Below are 23,052 nucleotides of genomic sequence, written 5' to 3'. Positions count from 1 at the left end.
CCCCTAGTTCATTCTTCTTTAACCTCGAAAAACAGCATAATGAGAGGAAACAAATATATGCCTTGTACATGTCGGATGGTTGCCTGTCCTCTGATATCAGAGAAATACAGGAGAGGACAGTAGAATTTTATTCTGAATTGTACAAAGCGGATAAGTGTGATAATGACTGTGTGGACACTCTACTGGCAGATTTGCCCAAATTGGCTCTGAATGATAAGGACATGTTGGACCTTCCTTTGACATTAGAGGAGCTGAAAAATGCTGCTTTTCAGATGTCATTAGGCCGTGCCCCAGGAATAGACGGTCTGCCAGTAGAATTTTATAAGGTATTTTGGGACTATATTGGTCAGGATTTACTTTTAGTTTTGAACGAGTGTATAAAACATGGTGTATTGCCACTTAGCTGCAGGAGAGCAGTGCTAACTCTCCTACCCAAAAAAGGGGACTTGTGTGACTTGAAAAATTGGCGTCCCTTGGCACTGCTATGCACTGATTATAAAATTCTCTCAAAAACTTTGGCCAATAGGCTGAAAGGTGTGCTGGACACTATCATACACAGAGACCAAGCCTATTGCATTCCTGGTCGCTCAATACTGGACAATATTTTTTTAATAAGAGACATGATGGCATTGTCAAACAGCCTGCCAGTTGACTTTGGCCTGATCTCTTTGGACCAGGAAAAAGCCTTTGATCGTGTTGACCACGCTTATCTTTTTAATACTTTATTGACATTTGGTTTTGGAGAGAAATTTATTAATTATGTCAAACTGCTGTACACAGATGCCTTGTGCCTAGTGAAAGTTGGAGGAGGACTGGCCAGACCAATCATGCTGGGGAGAGGGGTTCGACAAGGATGTGCAATGTCGGGCCAACTCTTTTCCCTTGCCATTGAGCCTTTGCTGGCTTTAATACGGAAAAAAGTGAAGGGGGTAGGCATCCAGGGGATAACAAACATCTCCGTATCAGCTTATGCAGTTGACGTATCTGTGTTTGTGAGTAACAGAGAGGATGTTCAAGAGCTGGAGGACTGTCTACTCACATACAGCGCCACCTCGTCAGCCAAGGTGAACTGGGGTAAAAGTGGAGCCCTGCTTTGTGGACCCTGGAGTAGCACAGAGCCCCCACAGCTGCCGGGCGGTTTGCAGTGGAGCAAAACAGGCCTCAAAGTGCTCGGAATTCATCTAGGCTCTGCAGAAGTGGTGAGGAAGAACTGGGGCTGTGCCTTGTCGCAAATATCGGAGAGGCTAGCGAGATGGAAGTGGCTGCTGTCACAGGTGTCTTACAGAGGATGGGTGCTAATAATCAACAACTTGGCGGCATCCACCCTGTGGCACAGACTGGCCGTGCTCAACGCACCTGCTGGCCTGTTAGCTGAGATCCAGAGGAGGCTGGTGGCCTTTTTCTGGTCGGGTCAGCACTGGCTAAAGGCAGCAGTTCTGTACTTGCCTACCCATGAGGGAGGGCAAGGCCTCATCGATCTGGAGAGCAGAGTGGCAGCCTTTAGGCTCAAGGCTGCACAGCGGCTGCTCTACCACTCGGACCTGTGCTGGAAGGAAACTGCGCACACACTGCTCAGGAAAGCTGGAAGCATGGGACTTGACCGTCACCTCTTCCTCCTCAATGCTGATGAGCTGGATCTCTCAGGCTTGGAGGACTTCTACGCAGCAGTACTGAAAGCATGGAAGTTGCTGCAGGCTACGCGTGAGGAGGGCATAGAACCGACAGCATGGGTATGGGAAGAGCCGATTTTCCACAACCAGCTGATTCCTCTTCGCTCTGTACGCTCCACCGCACTGATGAGGAGTTTCCTGAATGCCGGCATCTGTAAAATAGGCCATTTGCGTAACTCAGATGGCACAGATTGGAAAACAGCACAGCTTTTGGCTCAGCAAACGGGTATCAACACACACAGACTGCTTGGACAGTTCTTGAGTGAAGTGCGGCAAGCTCTGTCCCAGCAGGTGCAGGAGCTCCTAGACCTGCCACAAAGGGATGCTGCTCCAGATTTCCCCTCACTGAGAGTGACCGCTGCCGATGGAGGTTGGCAGGAGAACAGGGGCACCTTGCTGACCTTCTCCTCTCCGAGTCTATGGACATTCAAAGACGCAGATGGAAAGGCGCTGTACACAGTGTGTGTGAAGGTGAGGAACCTGAGGGCCTTGGCAGAGGTAAAAGAACACTGTTGGCAAGGTCTGCTAAGAGGTCAGAGCATGGCTGGATTCAGATGGAGGGTGCTGTATAAACTCCCGGTCCCCAAGAGGTCAGGAGACCTGTTTGTTTGTTTGTTCAGGGAGTGGATAGGAACTGTCCCTTCTGCTCCAAACCTGAGTCTGTGGATCATCTGTTTGTACACTGCTCACGGCTGAACGTCTTGTTTGGTTCTTTACACAGACTGTGTATGAATCTTGACACGACTTTCACTTACGGCCTGTTCATATTGGGCCCAAAATACACTCGTTCACAGCGGACCAAATGCTGCCTTTTAAACTTTGTGTTCAGTCAAGCTAAACTGGCCGTATGGCTCACCAGGAGGAATAAACTGAGAGGACAAGGGCTTACAGACCCCGACGTGATGCTAAAGAGTTTTATCAGAGCACGCGTGAAAGTGGACTTCGCTTACTACAAGGCGATGAATGATTTGTTGACGTTTCAGGAAACATGGTGTGTTGATGAAGCACTGTGTTGTGTAGAGAATGGGGAACTCACAATGTGTATGTGATGCGTTGTCTTGTGTGAAGTGTAACGGGTGGGGGTACAGGTGGCGGGGTGGATGAGTGGGGCTGAGTGGGATTTGTTCTGAATGTGAGGTGTAATCTTGCACACTGTTGACATTAAAAGCAAAGTAAAAGTGTCTCTGTCTCTCTCATTCTCTCTCTCTTTCTGTCTCTCTCTCTCTCTCTCTCTCTTCTCTGTCTTTCTCTCTCTCTCTGCGCATGCGCGGGTGTGAGCGGAGCGTAGTGAGCGTGAGTGCGAGTGGTTGGCGTTGTGCCAAAACTTTTTTCTTTCTGATAGTTTGTGAGTTTCGTTGTGTTTCTGAGGTTGTTTGTGTCAGTGTGTTAGTGTGTGTGAGTATGTGAGTGAGTGTGCGAGTGCGTGTGTGAGCTGTGGCTGCGTGTGGAGAGTCTGCTGCCGGTGTATTCGCCGGGAGTATGGCGTCTCCGAGCAGCGTGTATGAGAGCCTGACTCGCAGGCACGGGGTGCGGCTTCTGCGGGCTCGGCTGCGGCGGACCCACTGGCTAACCTGGAGCCTGAGGGGGGTGAACCGACTGTGTCGGAGTCTGCTGCTGAGGAAACTGCGGCGGCTGAACGGGCCTTGAAGGGGTCTCCCTCATCTGCTCCTACTGTGCTGGAACCGGCTGTGAAGGAACCGGGCAGTATGGAGGGGGGCACTGCTATCTCTGAGGGGCAGACCGCTGAGGTGAGTGGCTGTAGTGAAGCTGTCTGTGCTGAAGTGGTGGTGCTGGAAGCTGTGGCTGATGTAGACATGGTGGATGAGCCTGTTTTTAAAGTTCCTGCTAAAAGGAAGAAGCGAGGGAGGGGGAGGGGGAATAAGCAGGCGAAAAAGGAGCTTAGTGGTGCTGAGGCCGACACTGATAGTGAGGGTTCTCTCTCTGACTCTGGCTGGTCAGCGTGCTCTCAGGAGGAGAGGCTACCTGTACGCTACACTGCTGAAGAGAGACTAAAGGGTACAGAGGTGTGCAGGTGGAAAAGCACTTTACGGACCGCCAGCAGTTCATACACGATGTTAAGCACTTCAGGAGGGAGGGGTCTTTTACTGCACTGGAAATTTTTAGACTAAAAAAGATACTGACTAAACTACGTAAAGCGGGTCCTGATGAGGATGTTTAGTGTGTTTGGTCCCTGTTTCGGACCGGCCCTCGCATCACAGTTTTATGCCCTTTTATTATTTTAATGAGTGACATTAAGATCGCTACTCTGAATATAAATGGGGCGAGAGACGGTGGGAAGAGGGCGATGTTTTATGAGCTGGCGAAACAGAAGCGCGCTGATGTGTTCTTTCTCCAGGAGACACACAGTGATGGTGATAACGCTGTAGATTGGGCTAAAGAGTGGGAACGGGCTGGTCATTTTAAGTCATAACTCCACTGTTAGTGGTGGAGTTGGTGTTTTATTTTCGAATAATTTTATTCCTCACTCGTACACAGTTGATGAGATTTTACCTGGGAGGCTGTTGAAAGTACAAGCCTGTTATGAGAATGAAACCTCATGTGGTTACAATAAAGTGTTGTTAAAAGTCAAAAAAAAGTCTTTCTCTCTCTTTCTGTCTTTCTCTCTCTCTCTCTCTCTTTCTTTCTGTCTCACTCTCTCTTTCTGTCTCACTCTCTCTTTCTGTCTCTCTCTCTTTCTGTCTGTCTCTCTTTCTGTCTTTTTTCTCTCTCTGTCTTTCTCTTTCTCTCTCTTTCTGTCTCTCTCTCTCTCTCTCTCTCTCTCTCTCTCTCTCTCTCTCTCTTCTCTGTCATTTTCTCTCCTGTACAAAAGCCCCTTGCCCAAACGTTCAGGAGACCTCCAGTGGAGGATCCTTCACTGTGCTGTTCAAGCACTTTGCATTTTCTGTAATAATCTTGATACTGTTTTTCATGCATTTTCCGACTGTCAAAGACTGATTCCTCTGTTCGAGCTCCTGGACAGGGCGCTCAGAGGTCTGGTGTTTCTGTTGGAGCTCCTGGACAGGGCGTTCAGAGGTCTGGTGTTTCTGTTGGAGCTCCTGGACAGGGCGTTCAGAGGTCTGGTGTTTCTGTTGGAGCTCCTGGACAGGGCGCTCAGAGGGCTGGGGTTTCTGTTCACCCGGACTCTGTTTATGTTTGGCTGTAAATACTCTAAAGCTCAGCGTTCTAAATGTACCTTGACTAATTTTTTAGTGGGACAGGCTAAATTATCAGTGTGGAAGTCCTTCAGGTTGGTGTCTGAAGGGCAGGAGGTGGATGTTCTGAAACTGTTCCGAGCTCTGGTAGAGTCGCGCATTAGAGTTGAATTTGTTTTTTATCAAAGTACTCAGAACATTTCCTGGTTTGAGGAAAAGTGGTGTGCTGGTGAAAGTGTTGTATCTGTCAGTGATCTGGGTGTGATATCATTTCATTGGTGAATCTTTGTGGATGGGTGGTTTTTCTTTGGGGATCCTCATTATTATTAATATAACTATTAGGATGTAACATCCTTTAATTATTAATGCTTCAATAAAAGGGGGTTAAAAGTCTCTCTCTCTCTCTCTCTCTCTCTCTCTCTCTCTCTCTCTCTCTCCCTGTCTTTCTGTCTTTCTCTCTTTCTCTCTCTTTCTGTCTCTCTCTCTCTTTCTGTCTTTCTCGTTCTCTCTTTCTGTCTCTCTCTCTTTAACACGTAAACTCAATTTCATATAAATATTTAAATGTAAAATGTAAATGTAAAAGTAATTCCTTCAGAATTTAGCATTCCAAGAAAAAAGAGACTTGTAAGGAAGAGAAAAAACAAATTGCTAAAAGAAGCACAGAGAGTAGGATGTGAAAGTGGAGTGCAGGTGCACTGGTCAATATGCAGCCCAATTTCTCAAACTGCTGTGACGTTTAGCACAGCTATAAAACACGGGTATTCAAATTTATCCACAAAGTGCTGGTGTGGCTGTAGGTTTTCATTCCAAACAAACCGTAGCCCACCGGACTCTCCTCATAAAATCAGCTGGTCTCAGTGGTTAAACAGTTGATCGTGTGAGCTCCTGCTGTGTTGGAATGAGAACCTACAGCCACTCCGGCACTTTGCAGATAAGACTGGACATCCTGCAGTAAAACTTCAGTTGTTTGTTAACAAAGTAAACAACTCAGTACAGCTTTTTAGTATCCGATATCTACAAGCATATTTGCAGTTTTGAAACATATTTTACAGGACTTCAGGAACATGCTTTATTGACGTTATATTACATAACACATATACCATAATAATAAAATGAGTAAAACAACAAATCTCAAAGGAAAAAAAAAACAACAGTGATGACACAAAGCGAATTTGTCTGAAAACCTGTTGAAACCAGACTAAATTAAAAGTAAACTTAAAAGGCTTTCGCAGTTACAGCCTTACATCATTGAATCCTGTATGCTCACTCAGCTCTTACATAGTGCTGTGCTGGAAGTCTATTCTGGAAGTCTGTACTTGTGCCACCCATGCAGGTGAATCTCCAGTCCTGCTGCCAGTTTTGTCATTGGTATATGTTTTGGCTCACACAAACTGGCTCACAGTTTTACATGCAATCATTAATCCTATCATAATCTCCAGTTATCTGATTATTCAAATGGCCATGTAAACAGCATATTGTCTAGAAATCTGATTAAGAAATCTGCTAAAGAGAGCTGGATTTTAGCCCAGTACTCAAATTTCTCAGTTTGATGTATGTATATATCATATAAAGTATATATCAGTATACACTGTTAATAAAGGTACTGCGCGGGCACATTGTCCATTCATCAAGGTACAAACAATGTGCAACCCCATATCCAAAAAAGTTGGGACGCTGTGCAAAATGTAAATAAAAACAAAACACAATGATATGCAAATCATTTAAACCCTATATTTCGTTGAAAATAGTACAAAGACAACATATCAAATGTCAAAACTAATAAATTTTATTGTTTTTTAAAAAATATATGCCCATTTTGAATAACATCATTGGGTATAAAAGAGCATCTCAGAGAGGCGGAGTCTTTCAGAAGTAAAGATGAGGAGGGGTTCACCACTCTGTGAAAGACTGCACCATCAAATAGTACAACAATTCAAGAATAACATTTCTCAACATAAAATAGCAAAGAACTTTTGCTTTTCATCATCTACGGTTCATAATATCATTAAAAGACTCTGGAGAAATCTCTGTATGAAAGGGACAAAAACCAGTATTTGCTGGCTGTGATCTTTGGGCCCTCAGGCAGCACTGCATAAAAAACAGACATGATTCTGTAGTGAAAATCACTGCATGGGCTCAGAAACACTTCTGAAAACCACTGTCATTCATTACTGCATCCACAAACACAAGTTAAAACTCTAAAACACAAAGAAGCAACCAAATATAAACAGGATCCAGCAATACTACCACCTCATTTAAAATGGACTGAGGAGAAGTGGAAAAGTGTCCTGTGGTCCGATGAATCAAAATTTAAAATTCTTTTTGGAAATCATGGACACTGTGTCCTCTGGGCTGAAGACCACTCAGCTTGTTATCAGTGCACAGTTCAAAAGCCAGTATTCATGATGGTATAGGGGAGCATTAGTGCACATGGCATGGGTGACGTGCACATCTGTGAAGGCACCATTAATGCTGAACGATATGTACATGTTTTGGCAACATATGCTGCCATCCAGACGACGTCTTTTTCAGGGAAGGTCTTGCTTTTTTCAGAAAGAACCACAAACCACATTCAGCATGTATTACAGCAGCATTGCTCCGTATTAAAAGAGTCCGGGTGCTAAACTGACCTGCCTGCAGTCCAGACCTGTCACCACTGAAAACATTGGGTGCATTATGAAATGAAAATTTGACAACTGATGAGCAGCTGAACTGATGAGCAGCTGAAATCCTGTGTTAAGTAAGAACAGGAAAACATTTCACTTTAAAACCACAGCAGTGTCTCCTCAGTTCCCAAACGCTTACAGAGTGTTGTTAAAGAAGAAGTGATAAAACACAGTGGTAAACAGGCCCCCGTCCCAACTTTTTTGGAAAATGTTGTTGGCATCAAATACAAAATGGGCATATATTTTTGAAAAGAAACTATCAAATTTCTCAGTTTCAACATCTGATATGTTGTTTTTGTAGTATTTTTCCTTTAAAAATATGGTTTACATGATTTGCATATCATTGCATTCTGTTTTTATTTACATTCTGCACAGCATCCCAACTTTTTTGGAAATGGGATTGTAAACGTTCCCTTAAAGGTACAACAGTGGTCTTAAGGTCCAATTTTTGAACCTTAAATAAGTTTTTCCAGGTGAAAAGTATGTATTTGTACATTTTCATAACCAAAGGTTTTAAAACAGAACAATGAAATAAAAAGCCTGGAGACAAGACGGGGTGTGTGGACTCCATACAACTTTATGGCTTGGATTATGGTACTGTTTCCTGACTAAAGGTACTGAAATGTACCCTTGAGGGTTCCATCCCAGTGACATGAGGGGTATTGCCCCACTGACAGTTTAGTACCTTGATTTCTGAGAGCGTAAAATATGTTCACTCTTGTTAGAATAATTACTGGCAGGTACGTTTGTCGGGTACCAGTTAATTAAAGGTTCTATTTCAAAATGTAAGTGGTGTGCAATTCTCCCCATAGCTCAAAGTGAACAACACAATCTACAAACTTTTTTCTAAGACAACATCTATTGTTAAGTGGAATAATAAAATATGTAATTAAATGCACTAAAACGATTAGAAGGAAAACAAAGATAGGTCTAGGAATGCATGCATTGTATTCCGATTGGAAATGTGGTCTCAGTTTTTCTGTATTAACATGAAAAGAGGGGAATATTGAATCACCCAAACTGCGAAAAGAAAAGGTATGCATCGCTCTCTGTGGCCGTACTGTTATGAATAAAATACAGTCTTTACTTGCTACCATAGTCCATTCATAAGTTATTAGCGTGAAAATAAGCCTAACGTTACCATGGTTTCTGGTAGAGCGGGGCACAGATGTCGCAACCAGATGAGGAGGTAGCCAGAGGCACGTTAAGGACGCTCGTAAAATCTGTTTTTGAACCTTTTGGCTTTCCGTAGTTCCAGTGTTGCTTGGCATTGATTTTTGCTCGCAGAAGTGAATGGGAATTTGAGGGGCAACTGAATCTGATGCCAAAAAGGACTCCTAACAACCACCTGGAAGACCTGGTAGACACCAAAACTGCACTTAAAACTCTCATCTTTGAGAGAGAGTGAATGTGTTTGATTACTTGGCTTTTGCACAGTACTGTATATGTGTGTAATGACAGCATGTATAAAAGTGTGAAGTGTGTAATGTCTATAGGTTGGCGGGAGGTTGTCCCGGCCATGGGCTTCGTGCCAGGCTGCTCTGCGGCCCATGTCATCACACATGGTAGGCGGGGAGCAGACGGCTCGCGCAGGCGCTGGGTTCCCTCCACTCCAGACCTTCACAGAGGAGGAGGCCATGATGAGGGAGACGGGTGAGTTTGACTTACTTGGACTATACACAGAAGTGGGTACGGTAGACCAAGTATTGCTACTTTGGGAAATAATGAGTCAAGTTAAGGATGGACATTTATTATTTAAAGCTGCACTGTGTAAGATTGCTTGTTAAAATTGAGAGAATTAGCATTACTGAGTCAGGAGAATAAAAACAGACTAAAATATGGTGAGCGTGCACTGCTGCGAGTCACCCTGCAAAGCCTGAAACATTTATTTTAAGGTCACAGCCTTCGGGTCAGGAGTTTTTCAGACCAAGTCATGCATCTTCACATATTATCACACAGAGAAAAAGAAGGTCCAGCTCAAATATTTGTCTTAAATGCAAAATCAACATTATACTGAGGAAGATGTGATGATAATGGTAGATAATTCACTCACATCTTTAGAAGACACTCCTTCACCAAGTTTAGACTGAGTTCCCTTTGAATTCTCTTTCAATGAGCTCACAATCATCAGATTCATCTGATGAAGGGGTCCGAATCACAGCCCACATTGCAAAGCGTTTTTGGTGCAATATTACACTTGAAATCATAAAAAACTTTCATACAATAATACACAAAATAAAATTGTTTCTGATTGGAGCAAAAGTCCACTGATTTAGATCTTATCTAATTCCAATCTCTAGTATTAACCTCACTGTTAGGCTAATAGGATACCAGCATTTGTTATTTTCATAGTTCACAAGTATGGAAGTTAAAGTGCAAACAATAACTAAAAAAATGGAATTCATTGCCTTAAATGACCAACTGTTCTCTGTTGTTGAGAATGCTGGACATTTCACAGGTACATTCTGAAGCCTACATACTGTAATAATTTTATTTATTTGTCAATTCAGTTTTGTCAAAAAAAAAAATTTCTTTATTATCTTGTAGTTTGTATGTTTAGTGTGTTTCTTAAAAAAGCACAAATAATTACAAAAATATATCTTCTTTTGTTCTTCAGTTTTGTGCCTGATGAGTGAATTTTGGTTTCAACCAGGAATTTTCATTTTAGGGACATTTCAATTAGGGACAGCTGGATAGCGCAGTGGATAGCTACATTCACCTACTAGTATACCATAAATTGAATATTACAGTTTAAGTTAAGTGACCCTTATTAGTCCCACAACAGGGAAATTTCACCTCCACATTTAACCCACCTGTGCAGTGAAACACCCACATACACACTAGGGGGCAGTGAGCACACTTGCCCGGAGCGGTGGGCAGCCCTGCCCACAGCGTCGGGGAACACTTGAGGGTTAGGTGCTCAAGGGCACTTCAGTCACATACTGTCTGCTCAGGGGATGAAACAGTTGATCCTCCAGTCACAAGGCTGGTTCCCTAACCTCCAGCCCTCGACTTCCCCTAAAATATGTTATAATATGTTATAGTATAATTGTAATATGTTATAATCAGCCTTTTTTTAACTTTGATTGATCTATTTAGCAAATAAAAGCATCTGCAAAGAATTGTTTACTTCACAGTTCTGTTGTGCTTCAGTAAGAAAGTGAGAAGAACAAAGTATAAATTTATCTTTCTTTTGAATTTGCAGTTATAAATAGTAAATGTAAATATATTACATACTCAGCAGATAACAAATCTTTAAAAATTTCAGGATAACTGTATCCTGACTCAAGTATTGTAATGATATCATACTGTGGGGCCTGCAGTTTTTCCCACTCCTAGTAACCATCACTGTTTCTTTCCACAGTGAGGAAATATGCTCAGGAGTGCGTCGCTCCGTTCGTATCCAAGATGGATCAAAATGCTTCCATGGATGAAGAAGTGATCAGATCTCTCTTTGAGCAGGGGGTCTGTACCTCTCTTTGTCATACAATCAAAAATTGCACTACACTGTGCACTAGCTGCAAAGCTGACTTTAATTTAAAGGGCCCATATCATAGAAAACTGGTGTCCTCACTTTTCCCAAACAAGAGAATTTGGTACAGTAAACTAACCCTTATTAAAGTTTTAAAACACACTGTTCACTCCCCTGTCTACACAGTCCATATATGAAGCTGCAAAAACAGCCCATTTTTAATTTATTATTTTTGTGATGTCATGAAGACCAACACGCATCTGCCTATCCAGCCTACATCAGCTTAGCTCCACCCATTAATGCTGAAGTTATAAGGAGTGTTTCAGTCCAGACTGCTTGTTGAACGAGGCACAGTACAGGGCAGCCAGTCAGAACAGAGCTCAGTAACATAAATCAGTCTTAATAACACAGTAACGGAAAAAACCTAAATAATTCTAAGGGACCAAGAGAGGTTAGAAAATGGTCATTATAAATTATGTTAATATAAATTATATATTTTATTACCTGTAGTTTTTCTGTGACATAGAACCAAACATGGAACCAAACATACATGGAATCAAAAAACAAAATGGGTAAAAATGTAGGATATGCGCCCTTTAAAGTGATACTAGAAAGTAGTTTAGGGTACTGATTATTAATTTCAAACTTTATTCATATCTGCATATTTATTTTTGTTTTCTCTAGTGTACTATTTCCTATTGATTATACTTTGTTATATGAGAGAATACAAGATTTGTGATTAGTAGTCATGTGACTGAACAGATTTTTGTGTTAACACTTCTGTAAAGTGTGATGTTATTAAAGCTTTTTAACTTTTTGTCCATTCCTGAAATGCTGTGAAAATTCACTTTTTGCTCCAGACAACAGTGCTGTGGGTGGTGGTGTATGACCACAGTTAGGTGATGCATCCTTTAAGATGTCTGCTACTGTGTCTGTTGCAGTTGATGGGCATTGAAGTAAGTACAGAATATGGAGGCACTGGCTCCTCCTTCTTCTCCTCTGTGCTGGTGACTGAGGAGCTGTCAAAGGTGGACCCGTCAGTGGCCTTGGTGTGCGACCTCCAGAACTTACTGATCAACAGGCTGATGTCCAGCCTGGGCACGGAGGAGCAGAAGGAGAAGTACCTGCCACGTTTCACCACAGACTTGGTGAGACATAACCTAGACCCCCCACGCCTGCACTGCACAGTTCATCCTACTAGTGAGCTACAAATTCTAAGTTCTAATTTGATGATAAGTTTTGGCCATACCCAACTTTTAGAAATAAAGCAAGAAGATGTGCTTATGTGCTTTATGTGCTTATGACAAGAAGAATTGGCTAAAATTAATAAATTCCCCAAACATCCCAGGCCAACTTCCTAAAGTGCTGAAATGCACTAAAATATTTTTTAATAACTACAAATAGCATATAATTGAAACATAACAACAGTTATGTTTGAAAACTCATATGGAAAGCTCATATTATCTCTTTTGTGCAAGGATAAACACATATATGTAAAACTGAATTTAATGTCTTTATCATCGCCATCTTAAACCGCTTGGTCCAGCTAGGGTTGTGGTAGCAGTAAGGAAAGCAGAGAATCCCAGACGACCTTGTCCCCCCGCAACTTCCGCCAGCTCATTCTGGGGGACCCTGAGCCCTCCAGCGGGTTCTAGGACAACCTCGGGGTCTCGTCTCAGTAGGCCGTGCCTGGTAAACCTCCATCAAGAGGCGGCCAAGATGCATCTTAATCAGATGCCTGAACCACCTCAACTGGCTCCTCTCAATGTGGACGAGTACTGGCCCTACTTTGAGCTCCTCACCCTATCAAATAGAGTGTAGCTAGTTACCCTCATTTCTGCCACTTGTATCCGCAATCTCATTACCCAAAGCTCATGACCATAAGTGAGGTTTGGGATGTAGACTGACCGGTAGACAGAGAGCTTTGCCCTATGGCTCAGCTCCCTCTTCACCACCACAGTCCGGTACAGCAACCGCATTACTGGTGCCGCCTGTCCCAGCCTATGGCCAATCTCACGATCCCTCTTCCTATTGTTCCACAGCTGGGATGGAATCTGCATTGCTGCTCCTCAGTCCGAGGTGTGATTATTGTTCGGAGTCTCCTATCCAGCACCTTGGCATAAACTTTCCCAGGGTGTCTGAGCAGTGTGATACCCTAGCAACTGGCACACACTATATGGTCTCCTTTCTTAAAAATAGGGACCACCACCCCGGTCTACCAGTCCAAGGGTACTGTTCCCCAGGCCCACGTGATATTGCAGAGGTGTTTCAGCTATGACAGCCCCACAACATCCAAAGCCTTAAGCATTTCTGGGCAGATCGTATCCACCCCCAGTGCCTTGCCACCGTAGAGCTTGCCAGCTACCTCAGTGATCTCCACCAGGGAAATGGAGTCCAACACCCCAGAAGCCTCTGGCCCTGACTCCTGTGAGGGAGGCATGTCCCTCGGGTTTAGAAATTCCTCAAAGAGTGCCTTCCACTGACTGACAGTATCCTCATTTGAAGTCCTTTCCTTGAAGCCAACCAAAAGTCTTTTTTCAGGGCCCTTTCTAAACTCCATGTTCTGGATTTTATTTCAGTCACCACCACTGCTGCTGTCTTTTTTGCCTGTCAGTACCTATCTGATGAGTTGGGAGTCCTCTGGGCCAGCCAGTTCCTAAAGGCCTCCTTCTTCAGCTTGACGGCCTCCTTCACCGCTGTTGTCCATGAGGGGGTTTTTAGGTTGTCACCCTGACAGGCACCAACAAGCTTTTGGCCACAGCTATGCCTGGCAGCTTCCACAGTGGAGGTTTTGAAAAGGGTCAATTTGGACTCCATGTACCCCAAACCTCTTCCAGGAACATGAGAAAAGTTCTCCGGGAGACGGAAGTTAAAATCATTCCAAACTATTTACTTGGGTCTACCAGGTCTGACCGCCAGTCTTCCCTGCCTTCTGATCCAACTCACCACCAGATGGTGATCGGTTGACAGCTCAGCATCTCTCTTCACCTGAGTGTCCAGAACATGCGGTCCCAAGGCAAATGAAATGACAACAAAGTAGATCATTGACCTTTGACCCAAGGAGCTTTGGTACCAAGTACACTTATGAACATTCTTGTGTCTGAACTTGGTGTTTTGTTATGAACAATCCATGATTAGCACAGAAGTCCAATAACAATTCATCATTCAGGTTTAGATCGGGTGGGCCATTCTTTCCGATCACCCCCCATCCAGGTTTCCCAGTCATTGCCAACATGAGCATTGAAGTCTTCCAGCAAGACTGTGGAGTGCATAGGTAGCGCCCTTTCCAGAAGCCCACCCACTTGCGCAATGAAGGCCGAATACTCTCACACAACAGTCAGTGTTTTTCTCCCTGTGATTTTAATTCGCATTGAGGCGACTCTCTCGTCCACCGGGACAAACTCCAACTGCACAGCAGCCAGCCGGGGACTTGTGAGTATCCCCACACCTGCCCGGCGTCTCTCACCCTGTGCAACTCCTGAGTAGGACAGGGACCAACCCCTGTCAAGGAATTTGGTTCCTGAGCCGACACTGTGAGTAGAGGTGAGCCCAACTGTATCTAGTTGGTACCTCTCAATCTCCCGCACAAGCTCTGGCTCCCTCCCCACATTGAGGTTACGTTCCATGTTCCAAGAGCCAGTTTCTGTTGCAGGGGGCCATGCCGACAAGGAGCTCTTTGCCATCTCTGACTGCCTATATGTATATAATGTTCCCACCACAAAAGAAAAAAAGAATTCAAACTGTCATTACAATAATGAAGAAATTGAGTCAGCAGACAGCACAGTTTCAATTATATATCAGTACACTGAACATTTAGACTTTCAGTTTTACTTATTTCCTTTCCTTTTCTTTTTGTGTCCCACTCTGCAGATTGGTAGTTTTTGCCTGTCGGAGGCGGGGTCAGGGAGTGATGCCTTCTCTCTGAAGACCAAAGCAGAGAAGTATAAAGATTATTTCATTATCAATGGCTCAAAGATGTGGATCAGTAGCGCAGAGCATGCAGGAGTCTTCATGGTTATGGCCAACGTAGATCCCTCTGCAGTGAGTCACAAACTCACAGTGTGCTGCACAGTGTCTTTTATTATTATTATTTATTATTATTATTATTACTATTATTATTATTATTACTATTATTATTATTATTACTATTATGTATGAATAATGTAGAACACAATAACATTGGAAGGATTTTGTTCCAAAATGCATTATAGATCACTTTCAAGAATTTCTGGGGTTTTTTTCCATGATATACGTTGTTGGGAGTGAGCTTTACACACATAAGAAATATCGATACTATAAGAAATAAAATTGTGATTTCCATTATAAGTCAACCGTGACCCTAGCTGGACTAAGCGGTTAACGACGATGATGATGATGATGATGATGATGATGATGATGATTATAAGTCAGTTGTTTCAAAAACTTGCTGTATCCAAAATTGTAACAAAGGGTGATACAGTATTTTGGAATGAAACTCATTTACATTCATTTACACATAAAATAAGAAACCGTCACTCATATCCAGTTACCTTATTGTAGTTAAGAATTAATTGATCAATTATTTGTGTACTTAACCTTTCAGTGCCATATTTACTGCTTATATGAGATTCTAAAGAGCTATGCAAGTTTGAGGCTCCTGATAAAATTGTGTTTAAAAAGCCATTTATCTGGGCAAGAAGTGTTTATTGGCCCAGAAAAACACTAATATTAGAGTAAACACAAATAATTAATACAATATGTAGTGATTTTATGTATGTTAAAATGTTTGTTTAACCTTTTTGAAATTTTTCCTCCTGAGAGCCAAGTATTATTCGTAGTTATTATTAAATTAAATCAGTTGCTGCTGATGGAAATGAACAAATCCATGCAAAGGCTGGAGTGCAGCGAGAAGTCAGGAACCAAACCCATGCTCTTCTAACCAGCTCACAAACCGTCAACTACGTTTTAAAAAGAAACTCGCTTAAGATAAATGGTTTTAAATAATACAAAGTTCTTAGGTGGCTAATTTTTTGCCCAATAGTCTGTGTTTTTTCCCTCTAAATCTATTTGTATATATCTCTAAATGTGCATGTAAATAGAATTATTATTATTATTACTGCTACTATTTCTGTGTGATAGCTCTGATACTCACTGGATTGTGTTTGATTGACAGGGCTACAGGGGCATCACATGTTTCATCGTGGACCGGGACACGGAGGGGCTTGAGGTTGGAAAGAAGGAGAACAAGCTGGGCCTGAGAGCCTCTTCCACCTGTGAAGTTAACTTTGACAATGTCAAGGTACAGACATGCACACTGTAAGCAAATTACCACTATTGGAGTTCAATATTTAAACTAAGACATCATCTTTAATTCTAACAGGTACATGGGAAGAATATCTTGGGTAAAATTGGGCATGGCTACCAATATGCCATTAGTGTGCTGAACGAGGGCAGAATTGGCATTGCAGCACAGGTACAGCGCTCAGAAATGATTTTGTGATCCTAATTTAATTGTTGTATGATTGTAATTTAATTATGACATGCACTTCCATTCAGTCAAACAAACGTCAGCATATACAGACTTTGCACTTCAACATGCAATTGTATGGTTGATGAATTTTGGTTTTATTTAAGATTATACTGTTCTTGATTTATCAGGGGAGTAAGGCGCGAGTAAAGAACTAAGAAAAGCTGGGTCGTTTAAGCCCAAATTGAGGACTGTCCAGTAGGAACCCTTGAAGGGCAATTCCACTGATTTTTCAAAATTTCTGCATAATTCCATCATTCAGATGTATGCACTCATTCAGAGTGGTTTGACGTGAAATGGTTAACTGTAGAGAAACTTACTGGCCCAACTTCCTTTACAGTGGTGGTGATAGGAACCAGGAGTCACACTGTCTAAAATACAAATATAGCCATTTTATTTACCATCCAAAACCACCTGTGAATCTACACGTGTCTTCTGAGCTTTATACGGAATGTTGATGATGGTAAAATTTACCTTTACATTTATGGCATTTAGCAGACGGTCTTATTCAGGGTGACTTGCAAAAATGTTGTTGTCTACGCAGAGAAAGTATCTTTGCTAGTTACAAATAGCTAAGTGAGAGAAAGCCAGTCCTGAGCTCAGATACTGCTAGAAACAAAAGCCCATGTTGATACAGAGAGAAAAAGGAACAGAATTAAACACAGAGCAGTGCAGTACATTTCAATAAGTGCAGCACAATACATTACAATGAATACTAAACTCAGTGCTCATTTAAGTGCTGTATAAAGAGATGGTCTTCAGTCTGCGTTTGAAGACCGCGAGAGACTCTGCTGTTCAGCCAGCCAGTGGGAGTTCGTTCCGCCACGTGGACTCCAGGACAGAGAAAAGTCTTGATGCTTGTCTTCCGTGTGTCTTGAAGGATGGCGGGTCAAGCCGAGCTGTACTCGAATCTCAAAGGGCTTTTGGTCCAGTCTTATGCAGCTACAGGAAGCCAGTGAAGGGAGCGCAGCAGTGGAGTGACGTGATTGAACACAGGAAGACTGAAGACGAGCTGTGCTGCTACATTCTGGATAAGTTGCAGAGGCTTGATGGCCACATAGGAAGACCAGCCAAGAGTTAGTTGCAGTAGTCAAGCTATAAGATGGCAAAGAGACTGAATGAGCACCTGGGTGGCCTCTCGAGTGAGGAAGGTTCGAATGCTTTGGATGTTGTACAGGACAATATGAGCTGAGAACGATAACTGGTCATCCAGAATCACACCAAGACTTCTTGCATCTTCAAACAGAACAACCAAAGAGTTCTTGAATGAGGTGGTGAGATCATGATGAGGACCTGTAGTTGCAGGGATGAATAGCAGCTCAGTTTTGCTAGGATTGAGCTTCAAGTGGTGAGCTGCCATCCATGAAGAGGTGGCGAAAAGTGAAAATTAGTGAAAAATCTGAAAAAATAAGCCTTCTTTTGGTACTATTTTGCAACTCAACACCCTGCCTATACCGCTCCACCATGAATGGGTTAAAAAATACATTTTATGCCAAAACCCAAAGCTATCATAAAACAATGTTTCAGGCATCAGGCAACATATTCATGCCATCTTATGTAATAACTTACTGTGAGAGAGCTTTTTAGGGCCATTCAATTCTTTGGACATCTGGTTCCTATCATAGACCATTTCTTTTCAACAGAGCATTTGAATGACTGAATGACTTAGTGTATATCTTGACTATTTAATTATTTAGAAATGTTAAAAAATTGGTGGAATTCTCCTTAAAGTTGTGTTTTGAGGAAAACCACCATCATTTTATTTAATTTCTCTGTATATTTTTAGATGCTGGGTTTGGCTCAGGGCTGTTTTGATCATGCTGTTCCCTACACCAGGCAGAGAATGCAGTTCGGTAAACGCATCTTTGACTTCCAGGTAACACTGATTTAGAAGAAAGTCTCTCCAAATTAATATTACAATAACAGCCTAGTAACATTTGTGCTGTATCTGCTGTTTTATTGTCAGGGATTGCAGTATCAGATTGCCCATGTGGCCACTCAGCTGGAGGCAGCCAGACTGCTGACCTATAACGCTGCCCGGCTGAAGGAGGTGGGGCGACCCTTCGTTAAAGAGGCTTCCATGGCCAAGTACTTTGCAGCAGAGGTCAGTGATCATCCCAACTGGCTTATATAATAACATCACAATATGTCAAAACAGTTTGACAATATTTTATTTTTCAAACATAGAAAAAATTCCAGCAATGCCACATAAAAAAAAATACTGTCATAAACTAATATACTTATTTTTATTCAATGTCACATCACATATTGTGCGACACTTAAACAGGACTAATTATGGTCTTTTTGTAATCAAACACGCAGTCGGTCTGTGTACTGACAATATCACAATATACTCAGAAAAGCATTTTGTGGCATAATTTATCACGATATTGCCCAGCCCTAATGGGACAGGGGCAGAGCCTATGCTACACACACACCCATGCTCAAATGACTTTTTTTTCTGAAGTTGCATTTAAATTCTAAGATTTGTGATTTTTGGTGCTTATTTTTACCAAACCGAGGCCTGAATAATAGGAGCTATTTTGCAGTCTTTTGTTTTGTAATAAAATTTGTATTTTTCCGACACAAGCCAGTAGCTGATAAGTTAAATTAGGTGTGTTAGAGAAGGAAAAACACAAAAACTGTGCAGAGAACAGATCCCCAGGACAGGGACAGGGAACAAATCAAGCCCTTCATCAGCATGAGTGTGTTCCTACCAAAAAAACAAGCTTGGGTTTATATTTCATGGCTGTTCTCTTCAACTTAGTAATAGATCACTGCTCAATTTACTGTACATGTAAACAAATGTAAAGATGTTTTGCTGCATGTATTAATGCATTAATCGACTCTCTTCAGGTTGCAACATTAACCACGTCTAAATGCATTGAGTGGATGGGGGGAGTAGGCTTCACAAAGGACTACCCCATCGAGAAATACTACAGAGACTGCAAAATAGGTGAGTGAGAACCAGTAATTATAAACATGTGGTGTACAAAGTGTAAACAGAGGCAGCTTCAATGTGTAAAATATGACCGAAGTGCTCAGGAGATAAACAGAAATCAACTTGCAGCAGCACAGGATCCTGTTTCTGTGATTAACTTACTCTGGTTTATAATGAGAAAGTGTCCAAATTAATTTATTCCTGCATTTTAGAAAACTAAACGGTTCTTCCTTACAGCACAGTACTAGTGAGTGAATATGGAGCCATTTTTGTCACAGCCAAAGAAAGTAAAAATGCATAATACAGATCTACTTACATTAGCCTACTCTAAAAGCTTTGCTTGAGGAGCTGTGACCAGGTCCAAGTATTCTTTGATATGTGAAAGCGTGGTCATTTGGCATGGTTAGATTAAATCTGATTTACATTTATGGCGTTTGGCAGACGCTCTTATCCAGAGCAACTTACAATTTGATCATTTTACACAGGTAGGTGAAGGCAGTGTTAGGAGTCTTGCTCATGGACTCTTGTTGGTATAGTGTAGGGTGCTTGCCTAGGCAGGGGATTGAACCCCAGTATATATCATAATAGGCAGAGGTGTTACCCACTACACTATACCACCCATATCTAAGATGATATCTCTCTGACTGCACTGGACTGGTACTCAAATACAACTATATACTAATATATTAAATGCTGTGGTTTCCAACAGGCTCCATCTATGAGGGAACAACAAACATTCAGCTGAGCACCATGGCCAAGTTCATAGATCAGGAGTACGATTCATAAACATCTTTTCGTGCTGCTGCCTTTCTCCTGTTAATCGTCTGTATGGAAATCATTAGCTGCACATTGAGGCCTTTCCTAAACTCTTGGACTTGTGTCTAAAACTGAACTATTGGTGTCTTTAAGACAATCACAAGCAATATCTTCCATTATCCAACTCCTTGGGTGGAGAACTTGTCCTAGCCAGCTTTGGCCACTAGGTGGCAGAAGCAGACCATAAGCAACTGCTTTAGACAAATTCTCACTAGTCTGAGACCGTATCTGGAGGAACACTCTACTACAGACAGCTTCTAATGACCTGAATGAATGAATTAACTTTTCATCTGTTATCTGTTCTGTTAAATGCTCTCTATCTCATCTTTAAATAATTGAAAAAGACTGATAGACACTAATAATCTGGCCTAATCCTAGTAAATGCACCATGGAGCTGCATGGAAGGTGGAGGGCTTATATCAGGTTCAGTCAGATCTCACTCACTGTAGACAAATCTAAAGCATATACGTTACAATGAACTAACTAAACTGTTGATGTTTCTCCAGATTGAGTTGATCATTTGTAAATTACTCCAATCAGTTTCACAACCAGTGATTGTGCTAGATCAGAGATTATTTTCCACTTTGTAAGACAGAAATAATACGGTTTGTCTAGTGTTTTTGTACTGATCTGAGAACAAATTCATAACTGTGATGATGAAACTGATAACAAGTTCAATAAATAAAATAAATAGTATTAAATAGTGGATTGAATGATGTTTTACAGTAAATTCAGTCAATGAAGTTCCTTGTAAGTCTTTTAAAATCAGCCAGATCTGATCCAATATCCCTGAATTGTCACCATATTGCTGAGAGTTTGGATGTCCTTGGTGAGCCGTGCATGAATAAGATTCCTGGAAATACTTGCCATCTTTTTTTGATATAATTTCTATGATGTGAATTTGTGTTTGCAACGTTTGAGCACTAGGTGGCAGACATAGACCTTAGGCTATTTTAGACAATTATCCACAGACCTGATCTGGAAGAACAGTCCATCATAATAGCTTCTGTTGGCCTGTCAGTTCATTTATTATTTTTGTTAGTTTAATTGCACTCCAGTTTCAGATTGAGGGTAAATAATCTGATCCCACTGAAGCCAATAGGCCCATTGCTATTTGATTGCGATCTCCATGGCCAGCCATTCTGTTAAAGTCTTTCAATTTCATCATTCATGCACAGTGGATGTATGAAAAGAACCTCATGCCATTTTACTAGCTAGAGAAACGTTTGAGTATTTCTGTTGTCGCACAATCTGCATTTTAAGAATAATTCAACCAAGGTCATGTTTTGCATGCTTCAGATTTGCTTTACTTTTGCACTGAAGCTCAGATGCTAATGAAGCTAACAGGTAAGATTATACCTCACCAGTTAGCATAGTGCAAGCTGCAGACTGCTCGCTATTGTTAAAGGAGAATTACGCTGATTTTTCCAAATTTTTTGCACAATTCAGTCATTGAAATGTGAACAAAGTCAATCAGAATGGTTTGGTGTGAAATGCTCCATTCTAGAGAAACTTACAGACTCAGATGTTTTTACAGTGGTGGCGATAGGAACCAGGGGACACAATGTCTACAACACAAATATAGAATGTCTACAACACAAATATAAAAAATAAGGTTTTATTTACCTTTCAAAACCTCCAGTAAACCTATGCAGGTTTTTATGTGTAATGTTGACGATGGAAAAATTGTGGTAAATCTAAAAATAAAAGATGAATTTGGGTAATATTTTGCCCCACAACAACCTGCAACCTTTGAGAACAAAATCTTATCTCAAAACTATTGTAAAACAATGTTTGAGGCATCAGGCAGCATATTTTATAAAGATTTCATATAATAACTTTTTGTTACATAGCTTTTAGGGGCATTAAACTCTTCGGACATCTGGTTCCCATCACCACCACTGTGAACTGACACGGTTTCTAGAAAAGTGCATTTCACATCAAACCACCCTGAATGACTTTACATCATAATGATTGTATTATAGACATTTTCAAAAAATAGTGGAATTTCCCTTAAGTAATCTCTAGTAGACTTGCTTATGTGTTTTTGTCAGTGTATGGCACACTGTTATCTAAAAGTTCACTTCAAGTTAGCTGCTGCTACTGTTTTTTTAGCAATGCAATGAACGTTTATCCATTTTTGTATATAACAGTGTCTCTTACACTGTCAGAAAGTTACAAGTTGTATCTCTAGCACCAGCACAGTACTACTTCCTTACTCCCGCACTAACTAAACCTGGTAACCGAATGCTTGAATCAGATTTATTTGAGCAGCTTACATATCAAACTGTACTGGACTAATATGAAATTGTAGTAAACTTGGGCTGAGGTAGTGGCAGTAAAAATTACGCCTTGAAAGCCCTGATGGTTTCCAGGGGTCACCATGTCTACAACACAAATATAGCCATTTTATTTACTATAAAAAAAACACCAGTTAACCTACACAAGTCTTCTGAGTTTTTATATCTACTGACGATGGTAAAATAATGGAGAATCTAAAAACAAACGTTTTTTGGGGTAATATTTTACCTTACGAAAAACTGCATTTGAGGACAAAATCGTATCTCAAGCCCTCCAGATCTTGAACTGGAGAAATGAAAAAGCAGGAGTTTCCAGTATTAAAAGCTCCAGAGAAAATGAGACCCTAACAACCACCTGGAAGAGCTGGTAGACCCCAAAACTGCCCCCATCAGATAAACAGCACTTAAAGCTTTCATCTCTGAGAGAGAGGAGAAAATCAAGCTGATCAGATCTGAAAACATCCACAGGTGTTTCTGTCCATCCTTCCACTGTGAGAAGACGACTCAGCGCTGTGGGTCTGAAAGGATG

At 41.6% G+C, this 23,052-nt stretch overlaps 1 protein-coding gene across 2 annotated transcripts in view; it reads left to right on the top strand.

The window, feature by feature from the left end:
• The window catches only part of LOC118808980 (short/branched chain specific acyl-CoA dehydrogenase, mitochondrial-like), a 38,130-nt gene extending 17,206 nt beyond the window's left edge, over nt 1-20,924 (top strand). Inside the window, exons 2-11 of one of the 2 annotated variants that reach the window (XM_036571861.1) lie at nt 8,985-9,141; nt 10,853-10,953; nt 11,902-12,108; nt 14,831-15,001; nt 16,113-16,238; nt 16,320-16,412; nt 18,253-18,342; nt 18,433-18,570; nt 19,323-19,422; nt 20,117-20,924. In XM_036571861.1, coding sequence (XP_036427754.1) covers nt 8,985-9,141; nt 10,853-10,953; nt 11,902-12,108; nt 14,831-15,001; nt 16,113-16,238; nt 16,320-16,412; nt 18,253-18,342; nt 18,433-18,570; nt 19,323-19,422; nt 20,117-20,193 — 1,260 coding nt within the window. In that variant the 3' untranslated portion in view covers nt 20,194-20,924. The remainder of the gene's footprint in view (nt 1-8,984; nt 9,142-10,852; nt 10,954-11,901; nt 12,109-14,830; nt 15,002-16,112; nt 16,239-16,319; nt 16,413-18,252; nt 18,343-18,432; nt 18,571-19,322; nt 19,423-20,116) is intronic. The other variant, XM_036571862.1, reaches the window with a different exon arrangement.
• Nucleotides 20,925-23,052: the final 2,128 nt, after the last annotated feature.

The sequence above is a fragment of the Colossoma macropomum genome, unplaced genomic scaffold, assembly GCF_904425465.1.
Source record: "Colossoma macropomum unplaced genomic scaffold, Colossoma_macropomum, whole genome shotgun sequence".
NCBI classification, from domain to species: Eukaryota; Metazoa; Chordata; class Actinopteri; order Characiformes; family Serrasalmidae; genus Colossoma; species Colossoma macropomum.
Note: the sequence above shows the minus strand (reverse complement) of the source record. Positions and strands in the feature narration are given on the sequence as shown.